This window comes from Colossoma macropomum, unplaced genomic scaffold (genome assembly GCF_904425465.1).
Source record: "Colossoma macropomum unplaced genomic scaffold, Colossoma_macropomum, whole genome shotgun sequence".
In the NCBI taxonomy this organism is placed as follows: domain Eukaryota; kingdom Metazoa; phylum Chordata; class Actinopteri; order Characiformes; family Serrasalmidae; genus Colossoma; species Colossoma macropomum.
In genome coordinates, this window is record NW_023494789.1 from 42,235,181 (window position 1) to 42,258,779 (window position 23,599).

Below are 23,599 nucleotides of genomic sequence, written 5' to 3' on the forward strand. Positions count from 1 at the left end.
CTGTGAGTGCGACTGTGATTACTCGTTTCTTGTTTGTGGAGGGTTTTGGGGAACTCTGATTCTCGCTCATTCCAAAATTAGTTCCAAAAATGTTTGCAACTTCTTTCTGTCTCTCAGATCCCAGAAGAGCATGACCTGGAGAGTCAGGTTAGGAAGGAGAGAGAGTGGAGGTTTCTGAGGAATGCAGGAGTGCGGAGACAGAGCCAGCGCATCATCCAGAGAGGTACACCTAATTGATCACAACACTTCACAACACTACAGAACACTACAGAACATCCAGAGTGGTACAACACAAATACACACTGCTCTGCATAACACAACACAACACTACACATCATCCAGGGAGGTACAGCACAACTTTATATACCTCAACAGAGCTCAACTCAGAACACATCGTACAGCGAGGTGCAATACAACCTTAACAACTCTACCTAACTCTGCACAAAACTGCTTATCATCAGAATGACATATGATTCACAGTCATTCTGACAGACTGTAATATACTACGGAAGTGTAGGGGGTGATATGGCTTCTATTGATTCATTTAAAAAGCGCTCCATAATGTTCATATAAGCTGCGTTCCAAAGCCTAGGCTGCAGCCGAGGTGGGGCGGGTCCTCAGTAGGACTGTCCTATGAAGATTTCTCCTTAGTAGCCTATTGGTCACACAAATGGAACAGTCCTAACGAGGCTGCGTGGTGATGTCGCCAGAGCAGTGCGAAACTGGTGAGGGAACTGCTGAGAGAAAATGGTGCGTGTTGCGTTGTGTTTGCTTTTTCATTTCTTCACGAAAATGGAGGGGATGTTCTGAGGAGATGTAGTACGGTAAACAACATATAAATACTTCTAAATAAAATACGATGTATGGACAGTATACTACATATAGATGAAGGCTTTAATTAATCAGTCATTTCACACTTTATAAGGTAATGAAGACATTCAAGTACATGAACAGCTTACAATTTAAAACAAACTCTGCTCCAACTGCTTTCTTTTCTGCCATTTCCGTGGTGCTGTCTTTTTTTTTCTCCTTCGCATTGTTCGTGTGCAGAGAACTGTGGGTAACCGATGGCCTGGAAGGATACAACTGATGCAACCTTGAAATCACTCAGAACGTAGGCTGTATTTCTAAGCTGTACACGATGGATTCTTCACTTTGGAACGGCCCGCTATGATGTAGCGGCCAAGAAATGCAGCCTACCTCGGCTGGAGCCTAGGCTTTGGAACACAGCTATGATCCACACAGTCATTCTGACAGACTGTAATACACTGTAGGAAGTGTAGGGGGCGCTATGACTTCTGTTGCTTAACTGCACCCTTAAAAAGAAATAGCTTGTACAGATGAAACTTTGAATGATGGTGCATCAAGACAGGTACAACACCACTCTTCACAACTCAACACAACTCTACACGAAACTACACATAATCCAGAAAGACACAACTCTACATTAATACTGCATAGGAAAACACGTCATTCAGAGAGGTACAGCGCAATTCTACACAACTCAAAACATCATCCAGGGAGGTACAACCCAACACTACAAAGCTCAAAACATTATCTAGACACAACTCAGAACATTATCTAGAACAGTACAGTGCAACACAACTCAGAACATTATCCAGAGAGGTACAACACAACTCAAAATATCATCTAGATAGGTACAACTCAACTCTACACAACTCAAAACATCATCCATAGAGGTACAGCACAACTCTGCACAACTCAAAACATCATCCAGAAAGGTACAGCACAACTCTACACAACTCAAAACATCATCCATAGAGGTACAGCACAACTCTACACAACTCAAAACAATATCCAGATAGGTACAGCACAACTCTACACAATTCAAAACATCATCCAGAGAGGTACAGCACAACTCTACACAACTCAAAACGATATCCAAAGAGGTACAGCACAACAATACACATCATCAGAGGGTCACAGTACACCTCTACACAACAATACACATCATCAGAGGGGTACAATACAACTCTGTACAACACTGCGCAATAATCTACATCAGAGAGGTACAACACAACTCTACACAACAATACACAACACCGGAGGGGTATGGTACAATTCTACACACATCTGCATAACACTACACATTTCTACAAAATATAATAATTCTAAACATCTTCCAGGGTGGCACAGCACAATATTACACAAAACTTCACTTTATCCAGAGAGAGCTGGACAAATGACTAGACATGGTGGGAGAAGTCTAGCCATTCACTCACAACAGGAGAGTTAGGGGAGTTAACTAGCTACATACTGCAGGATGTATTGTATTTTATAGGTATCTTATAGTATTTATTGTCTTCATTTTACACTAGTACAATTAGAGAGAGAGTGAGTGACAGACAGACAACGACAGACAGAAAACAACCCAAAGAAACGAGAGAGGGAATGAGAGAGAATGAGAGAGCATGTATGTTAGTAAGTCACTGGTGTGTGTGTGAGTGTGTGTGTGTGTGAGTGTGTGTGTGTGTGTGTGTGAGTGTGTGTGTGTGTGTGTAGCTGCTGAGTTTCAAACAGAATGGATAAACTGCCTCATACACACACGCGCTGGCGGTTTTGGGGCTGATGACGTCAGAGCAGAGGCTCCCTTTCGCATGCATTCATCTTCCTCCCTTTATCAGTTCTCTTTTTTTCCCTCATTTTTTTCATCCTTTCCTCTCTGAAGTTCGGAGTGGGAGGGGAGAGCGAGCTGGGCTGCCCTCATTCAGTCGATCCCAGCCTGAGTCTGTATGAATGAAACAGCACCGCTCTCCCCATCCTGCCTCCATCCCACTTTATCTCTCTGAAACGACCACGCTCTCTCGCTCCGCTGGGTCGGTGCTGACGTCACTCTCGTTCAGGAAAGTTTCATCAGTCAGTCATGAGCTTGTCATTTAGAGAGACTGAAACATGTAGAGAAACTCTGTTTAGGCCTCAGGAAGGTGAGAATTAGGGCTGTCATGGTTACTCAATTAAAATGAAGCGATTTACGTTTTACATTCTCGGTTAATCAGTTTGGATGATAAACAGGAGGATATTCTCACATCGTTATAGATAAGGGCTGCCCAGATTTGGCCCATGAGAAAGTTTGCCTGCCAGAAAGTTGCCCAAATTAGGGTATTTTTTCTTACTAAAATGAAAAGTAACAAACATTAATCAGAAAAAGACGGCAAGCTGTCCCCCACCCTTTCAAGGGCAATGTATTAATCAGGCCTTGCAGCTTCCACAGTGTTATTTTAAAAGCACTCTATAATGTTCATATAATCCACAGTCATTCTGACAGACTGTAATACACTGCAGGAAGTGTAGGGGGCGATATGGCCTCTGTTGTTTCATTTAAAAAGTGCTCTATACTGTTCATATGATCCACACAGTCAATCTGACAGACTGTAATACACTGCAGGAAGTGTAGGGGGCGATATGGCCTCTGTTGTTTCATTTAAAAAGTGCTCTATAATGTTCATATGATCCACACAGTCAATCTGACAGACTGTAATACACTGCAGGAAGTGTAGGGGGCGATATGGCCTCTGTTGCTTAACTGCACCCTTAAAGAAGAAATAACTAGTACAGATGAAACTTTAAATGATGGTGCCAAACGAAGGAAGCCTAAGGATGTAGAACAAATCAGTTGATTAAACTCCAGCTAATCAAATATCAGTGATTAGTCAAATAATCGTTACATTGCAGCTCTAATGAATCAGTTTGCTGAATTTTTTTTTTTTCTCCACCTCTTTCCTGCTTTAGGAATCACCCGACTGGACGATCAGATCTTTATAAACAGAAACCCCGGAGTGCCTTCAGTGGTGAAGTTCCACCCATTTAACCCTTGCATTGCCGTGGCTGACAAAGACTCCATCTGGTGAGTGAACTTGTTTTAAGGCAATTTTTTTGGCCAAGAATATAGTCGATCAGTTGACGTGTTTGGTGTCTGAAGTTTGCTGCTTTTAGTTTTTGTACTGGAGCTATGAGGCTAATGTATCTAACAAGTAATGGAAATGTATACCCCACCAATTAGCATGGTGCTAACTGCATGCTTTAATCATAACATACCTCACACCGTGTGGAGGTGTTCAGTAATCTCTAATAGGCTTGATTATATATATTTTTCTGCTACTACTGCTTTTAGCTATGCAGTGTACAGTGTACTTTTGTTCATTTTTTCCATTACTTTCATTACTTGTCCCGTGCAAAACTAAAGAAGCAAACTTCAGACACCAAATACCTTGGCTGATTGATTAAATTTGGGGCAAATTAGACCTTTCTGGCAAACTGTCACTTTAACTTTAGATGTACTGTTTTAATTGCAGATTTTAATTCTGCATTATAATGTTGTCAAAGCTTGTTTGACAGGTTAAGAAAACTTCTGCATTCTTTAGAAACTTCTTAACTCAAAGAGAGCTGTGATCTTCTCTGTGAGTTTATTATGAGCTTAACGATGTTCAAGGTTAGTTTAGGACAGCGGTTGGCAACACGCAGTTCCAGAGCCACGTGCTGCTCTTTTACTGCCCTGTTGCAGCTCCATATAAGAATCAGATTTTAGGTAAAAATAAAATAATCCTCCTTTGCAGTAAAATAAAGCTCTGCTGATCGTTCTGACACAGTTTTAACAATAAATGGTCTTAAACCCTGGAGGTAATATAGAACTGCTAATTCACCCTTTAACCCTGAAGATCAGCACCAGACTGCTGGTCACCATAGCAACACAGACAGCAGTCTCGCCTAGCTAGTAGCTAAGAAAAGGCAAAGAGAGAGATTTAAGCCGAACATCGATAATTTGGAGACAATTAGACTTATTTTCATTTATTATCACTCCAGCTGGTTTCCTGATATGTTTAATCTGCAATAAGATTTTTTTTTTTTTTATCGTTTACTAGTACATTAGCAGATACTGAGACACAGTTACAGCGAAGATGGTAAAATTGACATAAAATATTGTGGCTCCCACGGTGGTTTGATTTTTATTAAAAGGACAAAATGGCTCTTCTTAACATTTGGGTTGCCGACCCCTACTATGGGTATAAGGTTGGTGCAGTGCTCTCTTCACCTTTCATCAATGATGACAAACATACAGTGGAGTCAAAAAGTCTGAGAGCAGTCATGGAAATGCTTCTGTTTCGCTTTCATCTGTAATCTAATAATTTTTTTATTACAAAGGATAAGAGCATGAGAATCTGAGTGAATAGTATTATTATTATAGTATTATTATTATTATTATTATTATTAACGTTAATTTTGGAATTTCAGTATTTAATATGTCCTTCTTTTGCTTCAGTGATTCATTGCACTTGACCTGCTTACTCTTTATAACGTTAGTGTGAGTGAGGCCGGTAAATGTGTTGGTATTTGTGACATCATGAAAACAGTGAATTCAGAATAGGCTGTTTATTGCAGCTTAAAAATGAAAACGATCCCAGATTGTCAGTGGTCTCAGACTTTTGGACCCCACAGTGCACAACAACAGCTCGTGTAGGACCAACATCTTCACTGTAACTGCTCAGAAAAGTTCATGGTTTTTGGCTGTAATGATTGCTGTGTAAAAAATGTGTTCATTGACTCTCCGTGGAGAACAGAGTGACCTACATCAGCCCTGTAAACATGTCAGTGACACAGTTTTCTACAGAAACGCTCTGATTGGCACCCCAGACACATTAACACAGTTCAAACTGAGCCTTTTGGTCAGTTTATATGAGACTGTTAGTCAGTTTGTATGAGCCTGTTGGTCAGTTAATCTGAGCCGGTTTGGTCCATAAATATAACCTGTTGGTCAATTAATCTGAGCCGGTTGGTCCGTAAATATAACTGTTGGTCAGTTAATCTGTTGCTTTTGTTGAATTAGCTTAACTTTTTCTGATTTAACTTTCCTAAAATTTATTTTGCAATGTTTTAATTATTTTCTTATGCTTTATTTCACTACTGTTCCACCTTCATTGTTACAGAATTGTAATATTTGTTTTCAGTCCCTTGTTTTTATAAAATTCTCGACTTTATTGTAAATGTCAGAGTTTCAAACAAAGGTTGATCAATTGATTAAAATCTAAAGTTATTCTTTGAATTTTTATGGAACCATGTTTTGTGTTTTCTAGTTTCTGGGATTGGGAGAAAGGCGAGAGATTGGATTACTTCTACAACGGCAACCCTCGCTACACGCGCATCACAGCCATGGAGTACCTGAATGGACACGACTGCTCCCTCCTCCTCACCGCCACTGGTCAGTTCACCCCTCACTTAGCACAGGCTTTTACTCAGTCTGCTTTATTAATTAGGTCATAAACACCTTAAGGTCATTAATAAGGAGTTATAAATCAAATGGGTAACAGTGACTTGTTGCATTCTAAACAGTGAGCCCACCTTCTTCTACACTGTTAAAACTCAGATGTTGCTGGTTGCTGATTTTTTTTTTGTCTTCTGCATTAAACCTTTATGTTCATCAGCCCACTGTTGCCCTTTGTGTTTGCTTTATAAATGTTTATTAATGAGATCTAATTGAAGATTTTTTTAAATTCATAAACTCCTTTATAAGATTAGTCTTATTGTAAAATTGTACCCTAAATCTAAATTAAAGAGGGCCATTCTCAGTATTTGTTACTGCTCAATTACCAGCAAAGAAATTGTTAATAAAATGGTCAGACCTCATTTCAGGTCTAAACAATGACCATTAATGGCAGTAACAACAAACAATAGCAAAACACATATTATTACTATTAGTTACGTACTAAGTGCTTATCTATTTATCCGTCTACCTGTCTATCCATCTGTCTGTCTGTCTGTCTGCCTGCCTACCTACCTACCCACCTACACTCTTGACAAAGATAGTTCTTCAATGTTTTTTTGTAAAGAAAATGGTTCTAGGTAACCCTTTGCATGACTGAAGGGTTCTTTGCATCATGAAAGAGTTCTTCAGATTGATGGAGAATCTTTTATATATGTTTCTACATAGAACCTTTTTGAAAAGGGTTCTTTCAAAAGGTTCCTTGAGTGTTCATGGTTCTATATAGAACCATTTTCTTTACTGCAGAACCCTTGAAGAACCATCTTTTTTTAAGTGTGTTCCTACTTATCTGCACATGATATTTACATTGCTTGGTGAAAGAATTGTTGGCTAACACTTTATAGTAACAGGCCCCTATACATTGAAGCTTACACATTGAAGTCTGTCTGTCTGTCTTTCTGTCTCTTTATCTATCTGCAGATGACGGGGCGTTGCGTATTTGGAAGAACTTTGCAGACCAGCGAAATCCAGAGATGGTGACAGCATGGCAGGGGCTTTCAGATATGCTGCCCAGCACGCGAGGTCTGTGGAAACACACACACACACGCGCACACACACAGAATTACTCCTCTATTCAATGATTGACCCGTCTCATCCCTCATGCTGTCAGTGCAGGGAAAATCATTTTGGAGTTGCAGCTCCAGTTGGGAAAATCATGGCTGCTCTGGTACGGAAGCAGATAGTCATTTCTTCAATAGTAGAAACTCCAGCAGTGGCTTTTGTGGCTTTTGTGGCTTTTACTGTAGAAGGAGTGAAGGATAGCAGTAGATTTCCCCCATTTCTCCTTTTTTCTTTAAACTTCTCCTTTTTTGCGTTATTCTGTTTGCGGTAAGTCTGGCTCGTATTTTCACCGTAAAATCCCAAATCTGGATGTAATTGTGGTTTTGGGTCTGAACATTTCCATGTCAGCACCTTCTGTAACACATCCTTCATCGCTTTGAAATAAACAGTGAGCCACAATAATAACCGACTGTTTACGTTCTTACATTTCTTAGTGAAAGAGCTGTCTGTTTGGTAACACTTCAATTTACAGATCCCTGTAAATTCAAGATTAATCATCATCTAAAAGTTTGTTAATGACAGTTAATAATTCTTTTTGTTATTTGGGCATTAATTTTAATCAGCAACCATTCACTCAGTGACTTTCAGGAATGAAAACACTGTAAATGCTATTCATAAATGTCATATTCAAGTGTAATGTACTAATACAGTATATCTCTATAAACACATTATAAAGTCACAATTTTATAAAAGGGGTCCAATTAATTATTATTAATGTATGGAAAGTATGTATTAACCACAATGATGATTAACTAAGCATAAAGGAAACATGCATCACAAAGTAGCAAGATAATTAAATTATCTTGGTTATTCGTAATGATCATGCAACAAAGTAAACGCTTATACTTAAATGATTAAAAGGTTTATTATTCATGAATTATTTCAGTCAAACACCAAAAGTCAAAAGCAGTTTAAAATAATGATAATTTGTATGAATACTAGGTATTAATATTTTATCATGTCATGTTTTGCCATCTCATAAAAGCAGTAATTCAGTGATTTTCCCACAATAAAGAGATGTACGTCTTCATTTTGGTAAAACATTTGGCCTACAAAAATGTCATAAATCAAAGCTTTTTTTAAAATCCAAGTTTATTTGTTGTTCACAATGACAGTAAAAAAAAAAAAGCAATCAAGCTGTGTAGTTCATTAACAGTAGGCTGTGGTTGCTAAGCAACATAACAGTCGTAGGTGGTTCCATGAACAGCACACAAGTTTTGCCATTTATACAGAAACACACAACTGTGTGTAAATGTAAAATGTAGCGTGTAAAAATTTAAAGAGGGTTCTAACAGTTCTTCATAATTAATAATCTCAGAATTATCCAAAAACAGTCTTTCAGGCTTCAGACAGCAGGTTCTAAATGATCATTTCATGTAGTAAACTTTCATTAAATTCTTCAGACGTCTGGTTCCTATCTCTGACTTGCTAAGTTTCTCTAGAACAGAGCATTTCACACCAAACTTTGAATGACTCTGTTTACATCTTATCCATTTACTTAAACAGATATTTTGTTTCACCAAATGTGGATGGACGTCCACACCCATTACAAACAGAAGCATTTTTTGGAACTTCAACTGAAGCTCTGAGGGATTCATAGCAATTAAACCCAATTATGTTCAATATCACACACGCACAGTCCTCGCTGACAGCACCACGTGAATCTTCATAACGATGAACAAGAAGCTCCTGAGATTAGCATCAGCTGCAGGAGAGCTGACACTCTCTGCCACAGGAGCTGATCTCAGGACTGTCAGTGATAACTGCTCACCAGCATCAGGAAACTGATTAGTTTGAACAGAACATCTGATCTTAGGACTGTCACCTCTGCTGCTTTACTGTGAAAGAACTGACAGAATGAGCAATAAGAGCTGATCTCAGATCATTCTGTAACTCAGCTGCACTTCTGACTGCATTTCTCGGTTTAGTGAGACAGGAGTGAGAAATATTTAAGATAAAATTACATCATGCTTTTGTTGCTATTCTACAAAGGTTGACGCTTCTTAATTCATTGTCTCCTCTGACAGAATTAGATTTGTAGGTAAAAATAAAATAATCCTCCTTTGCAGTAAAATAAAGCTCTGCTGATTGTTCTAACACAGTTTAACAATAAATGATCTTAAACTCTGAAGTTAATGTAGAACTGCTAATTCACCCTTTAACCCTGAAGGTTGGAACACAAACTGCTGGGCACCATAGCAACACAGACAACAATCTCGACTAACTAGTAGCTAACGAAACGGCAAAGAGAAAGATGTAAGACAAACATCGATAATTTGGAGGTGAATTGACTTGTTTGTATTTATAATCACTTAGCTGGTTTCCTGATACGTTTAATCTGCAATGAGAAACTGTCAAACACTAAAAAGTTGCGTCAGCTTCTCATTCGCCAGCTTTGTGTTCAAGTTTTCCCATTCCACCTTAAATGGTGCAGCAGTACATTCTGGCGCCTCAGGCACCATTTAAGGTGGAACAGAAAAACTCCAACAAGAAGCTGGTGAATGAGAAGCTGACATCAGCCTTGTACAAAATCGGACATTGAGAGACATTTTACAAGAAATTAACATTATTCTACTTTTGTGGAAAAATATTCTGCGAGAAAAGTGGCTATAGCTGAGCTAAAGCTTAAAGCAGAGCAAAGTGAATGTGTTTTTCATTTGTCATATTTTTTAGCCTACACGAGGACATTAGCCCATACTGAGACATATTTATAGCCAAGATGGTAAAATGGACATAAAATAATATGGCTCTCATGCTGGCTTGATTTTTGTTGAAAGGACAAAATGGCTCTTCTTAACATTTGGGTTGTGACCCCTGAGGTAGGCCGACTTGGTGCGTACAATTTCCAAATGCGCTAATGTTACGCAATCTCATTACATCAGGCTGTAGTTATTCCTGACAGCTATACAGTCATCACCCTATCTATTCTCACACTTCTGCCTTATAGTCATATAGAATAATAGCAATCAACCAGAATACCGGATTCACATAAACACAACCAACACTGTAGCACCCTTCACTATGAAGCATGCATCCACTGACCACAGGCACGTTTTCCCAGTGAAGACGGCTTGACTGAGTTAAAAGCAAGATAGCTGAGACGTTCAAAGACGAGGACAAAAACAAGTAGGCAAAGTTAATAACCAAAACCTGATCATCTTAGGCTAAAGCGTGCTGCCACAGCGGACGTGAAAAATGTTCCTGGTCCATTTATGTCTTACCTGTGATGACTCAGTGCATTTAAGTAATGTTAGACATTTACTTTGAGTTTTTTTTATGAAGTTTTCGACTTTGGGTGGGTAGAGAACTGAATCTTACTTCTAAATGTCCTCGGTTACATCTTTCAACCTCAGCTGGAGATTCAAATTCAAACACTTGTGCGCTGGTAGTGAGCTTGAGGCAATGGCAGTTAGCAGTGGTTGTTAAGCAGTTATTGGAGGGCTGAGAAAGAAGGCAGAGCTAGGCAAAGGACTTAATGATTCAATTGGCCATAATACAAAGACAGCGCTCACAAAAAATTTCATTAGATTAAAAAAATCCTCATTTAATTGGGCAGGCCTACCCAGGTTATTATTATCCATATACAGTTGAAATGCATCTTCCAAGCGCTGATTAGCAGGTGAGAGAATAAACAACAAAACGAAAGATGAAGGATACGCACGGTAGGCTGGAGTTCCCCAAACCAAGAGTCTCCTTCCACCCTGAGCCGATGAAAGTGTTGAGGCTGAGCTTGTCCACTCTTAACAGGGAGAAGTAGGCAGCTTTTTACGTGGGAAAAGTACAATCAGGTCTCATCTGGTCACACTTGGGACGCATTTTAGTGAAAAGTGTACAATCTGGACACAAAACAGGTGTTAATGCAAGGTGTTATAAACCATTACCTAATAAAATTGTGAAGTTTATGCTGGTCATGGCTAGTGACTCAAATCATTAGCTAGCAGAACAAAACTAGTTGATGATTTCTAACCAGTGTTAGAAAATTAGTTCACGTTACTTAATGAAAATGTGACATGCTGACCTCATGCCACCCGAGATGGTAAGAGGACAGTGGGCCACTGTTGGCCTGCTGACAGCAAAGCGGGCAGTCCACTGGCTTTTTGCTCAGCAATTTCCAGGTGGCCCACTGGTGGTTAAGTAGTGTTGGACAGAATGCATAGAACTCATTTTCCACTCACAGTCCAATTGACTTTTCCTTCATTTCTTTCTTTTCCTTTTTAAATTAAAATTATTTTAACAGCAGCATCATAGATAATGCCGATTATATGGCTGTAACCAATCTAGCACAGTGTCAGCAACAACAATTTAATATTTTATGTTAGGTCTATTGTGTCAAGCCAGCAGACAGATACATGCCTCCTGTCTCGGACATAAATAATTAGCTACAACAAGTTTAAGTTAGCTAACCATACAAAATGAAAATATAATTTTTGTGCTGAGCTGATGGATCAAATCGTTATGTTCCAAAAGACCGGTGCCTAACCAGTATTCCAAAGTTAGCTGATGTTTAACAGTTTTAACAGCAACATCATAAATAATGATGGTTATACAGCTGTAACCAATCTAGCACAGTGTCAGCAATATTTTCAACAAATAATGAACATATGACATTCATGCAGACCTTATGGCATGTGATTTAAACCATTAGCTAGGCCAGGGGTTGCAACCCAAATGTTAAGAAGAGCCACTTTGTCTGTTCAATAAATATCAAAACACCTAGAGAGCCACAATATTTTATGTCCATTTTACCATCTTGGCTGTAAACATGTCTCAGTATGTACTAATGTGCTAGTGTAGGCAAAATATAAATGAAAAGGCAGACTTACTTTGCTCTGCTTTAAGCTTTAGCTCAGCTCAAAAGTGGAACAGTTTCTTGAAAACATTTGAGTTTATACAAGGCTAAAGTCAGCTTCTCATTTTCCAGCTTCTTGTTAAAATTTTCCCGTTCCACCTTAAATGGTGCCTGAGGCGCCAGAATGTAACTGCTGCACTATTTAAGGTGGAACAGGGAAATTGAAACTGACTTCAGCTTCACGACTTTTTAGTGTTTGACAGTTTCCCGTTGCAGATTAAATGTATCAGGAAACCAGCTGAGTGACTATCAATGCGAATAAGTCTATTCATCTCCAAATGATCGATGTTCATCTTAAATCTCTCTCTTTGCCGTTTCGTTAGCCACTAGCTAGGCGAGATTGTTGTCTGTGTTGCTGTGGTGACCAGCATCAGCATGTGCCGATCTTTAGGGTTAAGGGTAATTAGCAGTTATACATTAACTTCAGCGTTTAAGACCATTTTAAGACCAAGATCATTTTACTGCGAAGGAGGATTATTTTATTTTTACCTAAATGCTTAATTCTGCTGTGGAGCCGCAACAGGGCAGTTAAAGAGCAGCTCTGGAGCGGCATGTTGCCAACCCCTGAGCTAGGTGAACAAAACTTGCGCTAAAGTGGTGAAAAGACATTGTATATCATTGCTGACGGAACCAAACCTCGTGTCTCCATTTTTGACATTTTTCAGTTTTTGCCATAATTTGAAAAATACCTGTATTCCTTTATATTGTAAGTGAACTGGATGAAGAATGCACCAAAAGCAATGGCCCAAAATGACTTCCATGGTTCCATTGATTTATATTCAAAATAAAGTAGGTTTTTTCCTCCTCCTGTAAAGTTTACATGCTGGAGATAGAAGGTTTTGTTCCCACAGCAGCGACCTACTCAGTCTGGTGATGTTGCTCCTTGACTGGGGGGTGGAAATTAAACTAGCATGCATACTCATAACAATAGTGTTGTACTCAGACAGCTAACGCACCTTAGCAGACTTGTTACCGATTCTTAAAGTAGTGTTTGACACAACGACACATAATTGTAGTGTTTATTTTGGTGTCATAAAGCTGTAATCACATGTGTGGTACTGCAGTACACAAGTACCACTCCATGTTTAATAACAGTAAGCTTAGACCATAATGAGTTGTCAGTTGAACCGTGCTGTTTACATCATAGTTACATTAGCAGTCTCTGTCAGACTACAGTCGGACTGTTGTGCATGTAAACACAGTACTTGTTAATATTTTAGTCTTATCTTGGACACTTCTTTTCAACATAACCCCTTAAAGTAAGCTCCTGTTATGCCCTGAATGCCTCTGCTCTGCACTCCTCCCTCCTGCTGTGGGATCTTCAGAAGCTCCTCTCCATTCCTTTGCTTTTTTGTGTCTTTAAAACATGTTTGTAACGGGATTCTGTGCTCGAAAGTGGGACGCAAGACGCCTGTCGGTTTCCTCAGCATGACACATTTAAAATTCCTCCAGAAGCTCTCTCTCTCAAAGTGAAATAGAGCAGTGTTTCTCGGTCCTAAACCAGGGGAATTCCTGCGCTGCTCCAGTGTTTTCCCTGCTCCCACACGCCTGCAGTTAATCACCAGCTCCTTAATGAACTGTATCAAATGTGTTGGAGCAGATTTTTATACAGTTTACATCACAATACCTACATTTAGAGCCAGTTATTCATTCAACCTAATGAGAAACTGTAGAACAGACTCAGTTTATATCACAATACCTACATTTAGAGCCGGTTATTCATTCAACCTAATGAGAAACTGTAGAACAGCCTCAGTTTATATCACAATACCTACATTTAGAGACAGTTACTCATTCAACCTAATGAGAAACTGTAGAACAGACTCAGTTTATAATCACAATACCTACATTTAGAGACAGTTATTTATTTAACCTAATGAGAAACTGTAGAACAGCCTCAGTTTATATCACAATACCTACATTTAGAGACAGTTACTCATTCAACCTAATGAGAAACTGTAGAACAGCCTCAGTTTATATCACAATATCTACATTCAAAGTCAGTTATTCATTCAACCTAATGATAAACTGTAGAACAGACTCAGTTTATATCACAATACCTACATTTCGAGCCAGTTATTCATTCAGCCCAATGAGAAACTGTAGAACAGACTCAATTCTAAAAAATCTGCATTTCATTCGACTGCAGTTGTAACCCTACAGAAATAAATGTATCAGTCTCACTTTCTTTGGATAGATTTATGTAGGAGCATTGGCAGATATATACCTGAAAAATGTTGGATATCTGCATAGATGCACAATTCCCATATCATTGCATTCCTAATGATTAGTTCCACTACACACTCACTGTGCCTGACACACACTCGGTTGTTGGAATGTGTGAGCCACTCTGGCCTCAGGCTTTGTGACGAAACACTGGGAGAAGGCAGGAGTAGTTTTAAATTCATGGAGAAGTTTCAGAGAGAGAGAGAGAGAGTTGTGGCATTTGGTTTGGAGTGAGCTGCTTTAATTGGCAGATGTTGTGCTGAGAAACCACTGACGTGTGTGTGTGTGTGTGTGTGTGTGTGTGTGTGTGTGTGTGTGTGCGCGTGCTAACTCAGTGCTGTCCTCTGGCTGGTGTACTGACCTCCCTGCTTTTCTCCTCCCTCACTCTCCCCCCTCTCTCTCTCTCCCCCTGCCTCTCAACAGGTCTTGCGCGACGGGTTTCAATCTATATTGACAGAAGTAAACAGGGAGGTGAGTGCTTTTCTTTCTCTCTCTCTCTCTCTCTCTCTCTCTCTCTCTCTCTCTCTCTCCCTCACTCCCCCATTACAGTTGGCTTGACTCCACTTTTTCTCTTCTTTTCTGATACCAAATCAAATCACGTTTATTGTCAGATTTACACAGGTGCGAAGGTGAGTGAAAATCTTAGGTGCCCTTGTAGTGGGTAGAAGGTGTACAGGATGTCAATCTATATGTGCGGATATAGATTTGCTAGATAGAAGTTATATTAAGACCGATATTGAAATCTTGAGTATCGTCCGATACCGAGATTTGTTCCAGGACTGAATCAATTCCATGGTCCCTTCCACCATTGTCCATTTTCTGCTGATATCAGCCCTGGAGCTGGATCACTGCCATCTCTACCAATCATCTATTATCCATCTCAGGCTCTCTTTCCATCCAGTCACCCCCCTTTTCCACCATCACTGCTAATCATGAACTTGAACTGATGGCACAATTGGTGCCTTTAAACCTGCTGCTCTTAAATGAAGGAGGCTGTAATGCAAGGGGTCAAGGGGTGGGGTGTTGTCAGGTCAACTGAATATTCAGACTATCTTGCAGAGGCAGGTGCTAATGTGATTATTACCATAATATCTCTGATTTTAGCGCTCATAGAATCTGTCATGTGTGTATCTGCGTCTGTAAGGATTACGGCAGTTTTACCTTTAAAATAACGGCTCCTAAATGGTTCTTGACTTGAACACACGGTTCTAGGAAAAAAAAAAAACTTTCATTTGTGTAGAACCTTTACTTTATATGGAGATGTGCTTCTACTTCTGTGGCATCACTCCATTCATTTTATTTGTTTATTGATTTATTCATTTTAATTTTCATTTTATTTCAATTTATTTCTTTTTTACCCTGTCTTCTTGTAAACTTTATTTTGAAAGGGCTCATACCATGGAAAAACAAGTTGTCCTTTACATCAGCTTATTTCTTTAAAACAAAAAACAAGTTATTGCATAATAAAATCAAACTCAATTCACAACGCCGCCCAAAAACACAGTGCTTGGTCCCTGTCCGGCTCAGATCATGTGGCCCGGCTGTAGACTGCAAGTTTTTATTGTCATTTCACAACGGCACATTTGCATACATCTGCCTGTTAAGCATAAGGTCATTTTGCCCCGCCCACTCATGCTGGCGTTATAAGGAGTGTTTCAGATGAGGCCAAAGTCAGATCAGCCAATCAGAACAGAGTCTGTTCTTGCTTTTGGAGTTCACTCTTTGAGCAGATGATTGATGAGTTGAGGTTCCGTATTTGAGCTGATCTTAATAATGAAGCTCTAACAGCGCTGAGAACCTCATTCTGTGTGTGTGTGTGTGTGTTTGAGTGAAGGAGCTGAAGGTAGGACAGCAGTGTGTGTATGCATGTGTTCTGAACCATAAACGTTCTGCTGTGTCTGGGTTTTCGTGTTTATATTGATTGTGGAGGAACAGACAGACTGTTTTATGAATTATGCCAGACTGGAAATGAATGAATAAATGCATGAATTAATGAGTGGTCAGGTCTTGTAGGTTTAAATGAGGGACACAATACATACCCAATACATACACAATAATCATTAAGAAGACCATGTCACCATGTTGGTAGGCAAGCTGAAATTTGATACAGCTCTGCAAGTGGATAAAAACCAAGCAAAATAGATCCAGAATGACCATGAAAAAGATTAAAAGATATGTGGACACTTAAGATACAGTCTACAGAATATAACCTGTACATCTCCAGAGTTCAGAACATTCCAGTGCGTGAGATTTTATAAAAACTAATAAAAGTGGCTGCCAGAACTCTTAAGTAACACCTACTACACTAATGAGTGCACTTCTAGTGGTTAATGCACTATTTTTTGCATACTATTTAGTGTGCTAGTTTGTCAGTTGGAACATGAAAATAATAAGCAGCATGGACTCTGTCGTTTAGATTATAGCTTTGGTTTGTCATCACTACAACCACAAATCAAATGAAATTAAGTCAGTACAGTGGTTAAAAAGTGTTTTACTGCCTTTGCTGGATCTGTTATGACTCTGTTATCTCATCACACACAGCCACAGCACTGCTGAATGAACTTGAAGCTGCCAACCAAAATGGTGGCAACACAATTGTCACCTTTACCACAGTGGTTTGAACAGTATGCAATGAGGCAAAGTAGCCTAACAAATTGAAATATGGCAAATTCTAATCTATAAAAATATTCCTGAATCTGCTCCGATGCAGATCTTTCCAGAACAGATTAGAACATCCCAGTATTTGTAGTCGTATGCGAAAGATTGGGCACCCCTGGTGAAATTCCATGTTTTTTTTGTTTTGTTTTTTTTTTCTAAGTAATAAATAAATACTCTACAGAGAATATCTGCATATTTTAATGCACAATTATTGTTTATTTATGGAATCTGAAATAGTAAAATGTGGCCTGTCCAAATGTTATGGCAACTTCTGTATTGTATTATTTTATTAACTAACAAATAAATAAAAGTTATGCTCTAAAATTGGCAGTAAGATGTGACATTTCATATGCCTATTTGACTAGGTGGTTTCAAACGTTTGCATATGCATCTATCTGTGTGTGTAAACGCTGTGTTTCATGTATTTGTGTGCATAAGGTGCAGGTATGGTGGTAGACTGGGAGCAGGAGACTGGGCTGCTGATGACCTCAGGCGACGTTCGGGTCATTCGCATCTGGGACACAGAGAGAGAGATGAAAGTTCAGGTAATTACCCATAAACCCTCACAGGTACAACACACATGCTAATGCGACACACAGCCACTGCAAATTACTTAAAAGGGAATTCCACCTATTTTTTTTTTTTATTTCTGCATAATTCAGTGTTTGGGAGTGATTCAGAGTGGTTTGGTGTGAAATGGTTTAGAAGTATTTACAGTGGTGGTGATAGGAACCAGGGGTCGCCATGACTACAACACAAATATAGACATTTTATTTACTATCCAAAACCACCAGTGAACCTACACATCTTCTGAGTTTCACATGGAATGTTGACGATGGGAAAATAGTGGAACATCTGAAAAAATAAGTTTCCTTTGGGGACTATTTTTGTCTCACAACACCCTGCAGAAATCACTCCGCTATGAATAGATTATATTACTCCTCAGACCATATACGGAAACTAAGCTGCAGCCTGTTTTGAATTGTTTTCGTGATGTTGTGAAGAACTTAATCATTTACATATATTTATGTGCATCAATTTAGCTCAATTCAAACTGAAGTTCTAAGCAGTGTTTCACCCTGGACTGCTTTGTGAAAGAAGTACAGGGTAGCCAGTAAGAACATAGCTCATTTGCATACATCAGCCTTACAGGGACAGTAATAAATACAGCCTGTTTAGTTATAAGGGATAAACAGAGGCTGGAAATGGTCGTGTAAAAATAAATAATGATTGTTTTGGTACATAAGCCACCCAAACATCGTAAGTGGAGCTTACATAATGCAAGAAAAATTTAGGATATGAGACGTTTAAGAATACGTTTTAAGCAAAATCTTCTCTAAACTATCATTACATGTCTCAGACATCAGGCAACATATTCATAACTATGTCCTGTAATTAGTTATGAAGCCTGATTGACTGAGTGGTATTAACACAGATCTGAAATGTGTGTGTTTCGCCAGGATATCCCGACAGGAGCTGACAGCTGTGTGACAAGTCTGTCGTGTGACCCACAGCGCTCCCTGGTTGTGGCAGGGTTGGGGGACGGCTCTGTGCGAGTGTACGACCGCAGGATGGCCCCGAATGAATGGTGAGTCAAATTCTGCTGAACTGAATTGAATCAGGAACGAATCATTAATGCCTGTTACCAGAAACTCCCTAAAAATCCCACAAAAAATGAATGAGTAAACTCTGCTGACCTCTTTATATTCGTTAACTCACTGAAGAGTCAACATACTGAATCACTAATGCAAGAAGCCATGGCCCCGAACAAATGGTGAGTCAGATTTTCTAAACTAATACAAATTGACTCTTAGTGAAGAATCAACTAATTGAATCAATTGTACAAAAACAAGAACCTCTCCAAAATTCCACTGAATCACTGAAGCAAACACAAAGCAAATCTGCTGGACTGTTATTATGAGCTCTGAAACTCCAAAACTCTTCACTTTCTGCTAATTGTGAACATTTGCTGGTTACAATAAAGTGACCTGCATTTTCTGAACACCCCCAATGGCCACTGATATTGACCATCAGTGATACTGATACTGACCAACACTGAGAAAGGTAGATTGATAGATTATATTTATTAGACACCTTTTCTAATCACCTTTTCCACTTGGTTAAACCTGTCTGATCGCAGGTATTTCCACAGTCTCTCCCGACTCTAGATTGACTTGTTATAGATTGTTAAAAGGGCAAAATGACCAAAAAAGGTTCCCCATCCAAAAATGGGCCAGCATCAGTAAAAGGCTGTGATTGAATGAATGAGAGAGATCACTGCCAGCTTTGAGTCACTTACTGTATAAGGTTTAGTGAATCAGTGAAGAGTCAGATGTGTTGTTTGGTTGTAGATCAGAATAGGCTGTTCCACATGTTACAGACTCATCACTGACACAGCGCTGCACACTGAGCCTGAGCTCACATCTCACACTAAAAGGGGGGGGTGGGAGGTCAGAGCTGCTGTTTGGGTTGCGCACACACACACACACACACACACACACACACACACACACACACACACACACATATAAACTATGTGAAAACACTACAATTAAGCTGTAAAACGACCATGAATCTTTAAATAGTGCTAATTCAGAATCTCCCTGAGGCTCTAACATTCTCTGCCACTCAGACTACTCTCAGTCAGAAACTTGTGGGGTCCCTAAACCTCTCTTATCCCCCTCTCTCTCTCTGTCATACCCATCTCTCCCTCTCTCTCTCTTCTTTTCTATCTCATCCCCCTCTCTGTCATTCCTACCTCATACTTCTCTCTCTTTCTCTCTCTCATCCCTATCTTAGTCCCTTACTTTCCATCTGTTTTCTCTCTCACACCTCTCTCACCTCTCTCTCTCTCTAATATCTTTCCTTTCTCTTTCCTTCTTCTCTCTCCCGTTTTTCTCCCTACTTTGTCAATCTTCATCTCTTGTCTTTCCCTCTCTCTTTTACCGTTCTCTCATTCTCTTGCATCCCCTTCTCTTGCTCTCTTTCCCTCTTTTCTTTTCTCTTTCACTTGCTCTCTCATCCTTTTCTCACTCCCTCACTCGCACTTTCCATCTGTTTCTCTCTCTCTCTCTCCCTCCCTCCCTCCCTCCTGTTGTATCTTGTGTGTGTTGTGTTGTTTTCACATCACACCAGAGGAGAAACAGAAGCTCTCAGTAAACTCAGACGAAACCTGGTCCGCTTTCACTGCTGAGAACGGTCAGATTGTATGCGGTCAGCAGAGGTCCTGTGATGGTCTTTTTCCATTTAGGGAGGAGGTGAGAAGGGGGCTGAATTGTGCGTCATAAAATGACCAAGGAGTGTATTTCATGTGTTGTTTCTATTATTTTGTACACCCTCTAATTTTACTTGGTATTAGTTGCTTTAATTGTTATTGATGTTGCTAATGACCACACAGTCTCAGCAGTCTGACCCATTGCTGCAGTTTTATTGCGATAATGAGAGCAAAGCCCTGTGGTTTGGGTTTATTTGGTGTTCCTACAGCACCCCCTAGTGGTCCATGACTATTTATAGATACCTGCATAGATAACAGATCTCGCAGAATCACAGCAGCACCAACAGAACTGTACATACATACATACATACATCATCTAAACCGCTTATCCTTCTGGGTCGCAGACAGAACTGTACAAATCTCATATATTTACTAGAAAGATCCACAAAACGGACAGATTTTTATTTAGTTTGTGTCCGTTATGGCTGCCTGTTTACTGGAATGTATATATTTAGTAAGTAAGAATACCTGCAAAGACATTTGTACCGACCGACAGAACTTACGGTTCTAGTTCTAGTTCATTTTGCTCCTGCTTCTCTTTTTGCTTATTTAATGACTATCTGTGTGTTTACATAGAGTTGTGTGTAGAATGAAACAAATTTTTTCATTTTTTTTATTTGTCGAGTGTGAAAATATGAGCAAATACACTCGCTCTGTGGAGCATAAATGCTTATAGTGTCAGCTTCCTATCTAGCCCCCGTCACCTTTACAGAGAAATAATTACGACACATCAACATACAGGTAAAGTTTACGTTCTGGTGACCTTAACAGTGCTTGGTGATTTTAATTGCCTTGGGTTCACTACATGACTTGAAAGACTGAAAAAGACTGGGCATCTCACACTATCAGACTGGTTTTGCAGATTTTTTTTAGAGCACCTGAAATATTGGAGATCACACACTTAACGATTGGGGATCACACTACTTAACTTCTCAGCTATGGCTGAACCGAACGGAGCTCACTGAGCTTACTGAGCTTACTGAACTCACAAGAACTCACGAGAACTCACGCAAACTCTCACATTCTGCCATTACTAAGACAGCTAAATCAATAAATGTGGATCTGCTGCTGTTGTTTTCTCTGCCGTTTATGCCGACACAGTAAAGAAGCAGCAGGTAAACATGTTTAAGTGATGCTCATGGATTTAAAAATGTGATCAGTGGTATTGTTTTACAGTTTTAAATGTACATAAACTCGATTGTGATCATGCCTTAAACACAGCTCATTAAAAAGCTTCGCTCCACACGTGAGAGACTTTTCACCATTTGTCTTTGTTCACTTGCAGTATTTTCTTCTTTCACGCTCTGTTTTCATTGGCTGTTGCAGGTTCAGACTGAGTCACTGACCAGTTTACACTAGATTACACTCAGAGTCGTGTTGAAAAATCTAATGTTTGATAAACTCTGACTGGTCTGAAATGTGATTGGAAGGACGAAAATCTGAGTCTGCGCCCCTCACATACTACTCGATTCTCTCTCCAACTGTCAACTCCAACTGACCCAAAACTCTGCAGACTACAGCCAACCAGCACAGACTCAGCCAGACAGAATCATGGCTAAAATTGGGGTACATGTCATGTAGTGTAACCCTGACTTAAGCTGTAACTTCCGCGAACATCCGCGAGAACCTGTTGGTAACGGTCTCAAGCAGGGACCAGACCCATAGCAGTGGAACTTTCAGTACTGGACTGATGGCCAATGAAAAAAGGACAGTTAATGTTAAAAATTGAAGGTTCTGGTTGCAAAGTGAAAACAGGGCCTGAATGAATGTGTTGTGTTGCAGTCGTGTGATGACGTATCGAGAGCACGGCGCGTGGGTGGTGAAGGCTCACCTGCAGAGGGAGACAGATGGACACATCATCAGTGTGAGGTACAGACAGACATTGACTCGTCCTGGTATTTAATCATGTGGGTGCAGTGAGTAATTGTGCATTTGCGTGTTTTGTGTACAGTGTAAACGGCGACGTGCGTTTCTTTGACCCAAGGATGCCAGACTCCATAAACGTTCTACAGACGGTGAAAGGCCTGACCGCTCTAGACATCCACCCTCAAGCTAACCTGTTCGCCTGGTCAGTGCAGCATTTACTCCAGATATCAGCACAAATGATGTTTTATGTCTATAATGTCCTATTTAGGAATGGGATACTGATGGGAACCTGAAACATACCTCTCTCTGTCTCTCTCTCTCTCTCTCTCTCTCTCTCTCTCTCTCTCTCTCTCTCTCTCCCTCTCTCCCTCTGTGCAGTGGTTCTATGAATCAGTTCATTGCAGTGTATAACTCCAATGGGGATGTGATCAGTAACATTAAATACTATGACGGCTTCATGGGGCAGCGCATCGGAGCCATCAGCTGCCTGGCCTTCCACCCCTACTGGGTAACACACTGTGCACCATTATAATACATAGATATAGATTCATAGATTATTAATATATTGATGTAGTTACTCCTTAGTTTGTTCAGCTTTATCTGATATGTCATATTATAAGTAGACAGTAAAATGGTTTATGGAACATATACATATATATCTTATTGACATACACTGTTTTTGTCATGTCTTATTCATCCAACCATCCAAACAGTAACATAATAAATAAAAACTAAAACAGTTGTAATTCAGTGAATAAATGATACATAAATTGCATGAAGTATATACACTAAATAGCCAAAAGTATGTGGACACCTGCCTATCACACCTATATGAGCTTGACATCCCATTCCAATATCATGAGCATTAATATGGATTTCCTGCTTTTGCGGCTGTAACAGCCTCCACTCTTCTGGGAAGCTTTTCACAAGATTTTAGAGTGTGTCTATGGGTACCTGGGCCCGTTCAGTCAATAGAGCATTTGTCAGGTCAGGCATTGATGTTGGGCAAGAAGGTCTGGCTCACAATCAGTTTTCCACTTTATCCTAAAGATTTTCAGTGGGGTTGAGGTCAGGGCTCTGTGCTGGCCACTGGAGTTCCTCCACACCAAACTAATCAAACCATGTCTTTATGGACCTTGCTTTGTGCACAGGGGCTCAGTCATGCTGGAACAGGTCTTTCCAAAACTGCTCCCAAAAAGATGAAAGTATATAATTGTGTAAAAAAATATGTTTGTATGCTGTAGCATTAACATCAGCCTTCATTGGAACTAAACCCTGAAAAATGGCCGATTATCCCTCCTCTACCAAACTTCACTGTTGGCACTGTGTATTTTGCTAGGTAGCGTTCTCCTGGCATCCACTAATCCACCAGGTTTGTCCATCAGACTGC

The 23,599-nt window shown here is 39.8% G+C and overlaps 1 protein-coding gene across 7 annotated transcripts in view; it reads left to right on the forward strand.

The window, feature by feature from the left end:
- rptor (regulatory associated protein of MTOR, complex 1) overlaps positions 1 to 23,599 on the forward strand; it is a 189,873-nt gene that overhangs the window by 164,674 nt on the left and 1,600 nt on the right. For 5 of the 7 annotated variants that reach the window (XM_036571374.1, XM_036571376.1, XM_036571375.1 and 2 more), the window contains exons 26-35: positions 118 to 223; positions 3,751 to 3,865; positions 6,090 to 6,214; positions 7,196 to 7,297; positions 14,835 to 14,882; positions 17,508 to 17,614; positions 18,530 to 18,657; positions 22,126 to 22,212; positions 22,295 to 22,411; positions 22,588 to 22,717. In XM_036571374.1, the coding sequence (XP_036427267.1) occupies positions 118 to 223; positions 3,751 to 3,865; positions 6,090 to 6,214; positions 7,196 to 7,297; positions 14,835 to 14,882; positions 17,508 to 17,614; positions 18,530 to 18,657; positions 22,126 to 22,212; positions 22,295 to 22,411; positions 22,588 to 22,717 (1,065 nt within the window). The remainder of the gene's footprint in view (positions 1 to 117; positions 224 to 3,750; positions 3,866 to 6,089; positions 6,215 to 7,195; positions 7,298 to 14,834; positions 14,883 to 17,507; positions 17,615 to 18,529; positions 18,658 to 22,125; positions 22,213 to 22,294; positions 22,412 to 22,587; positions 22,718 to 23,599) is intronic. The other 2 variants (XM_036571377.1, XM_036571379.1) reach the window with 1 other exon arrangement.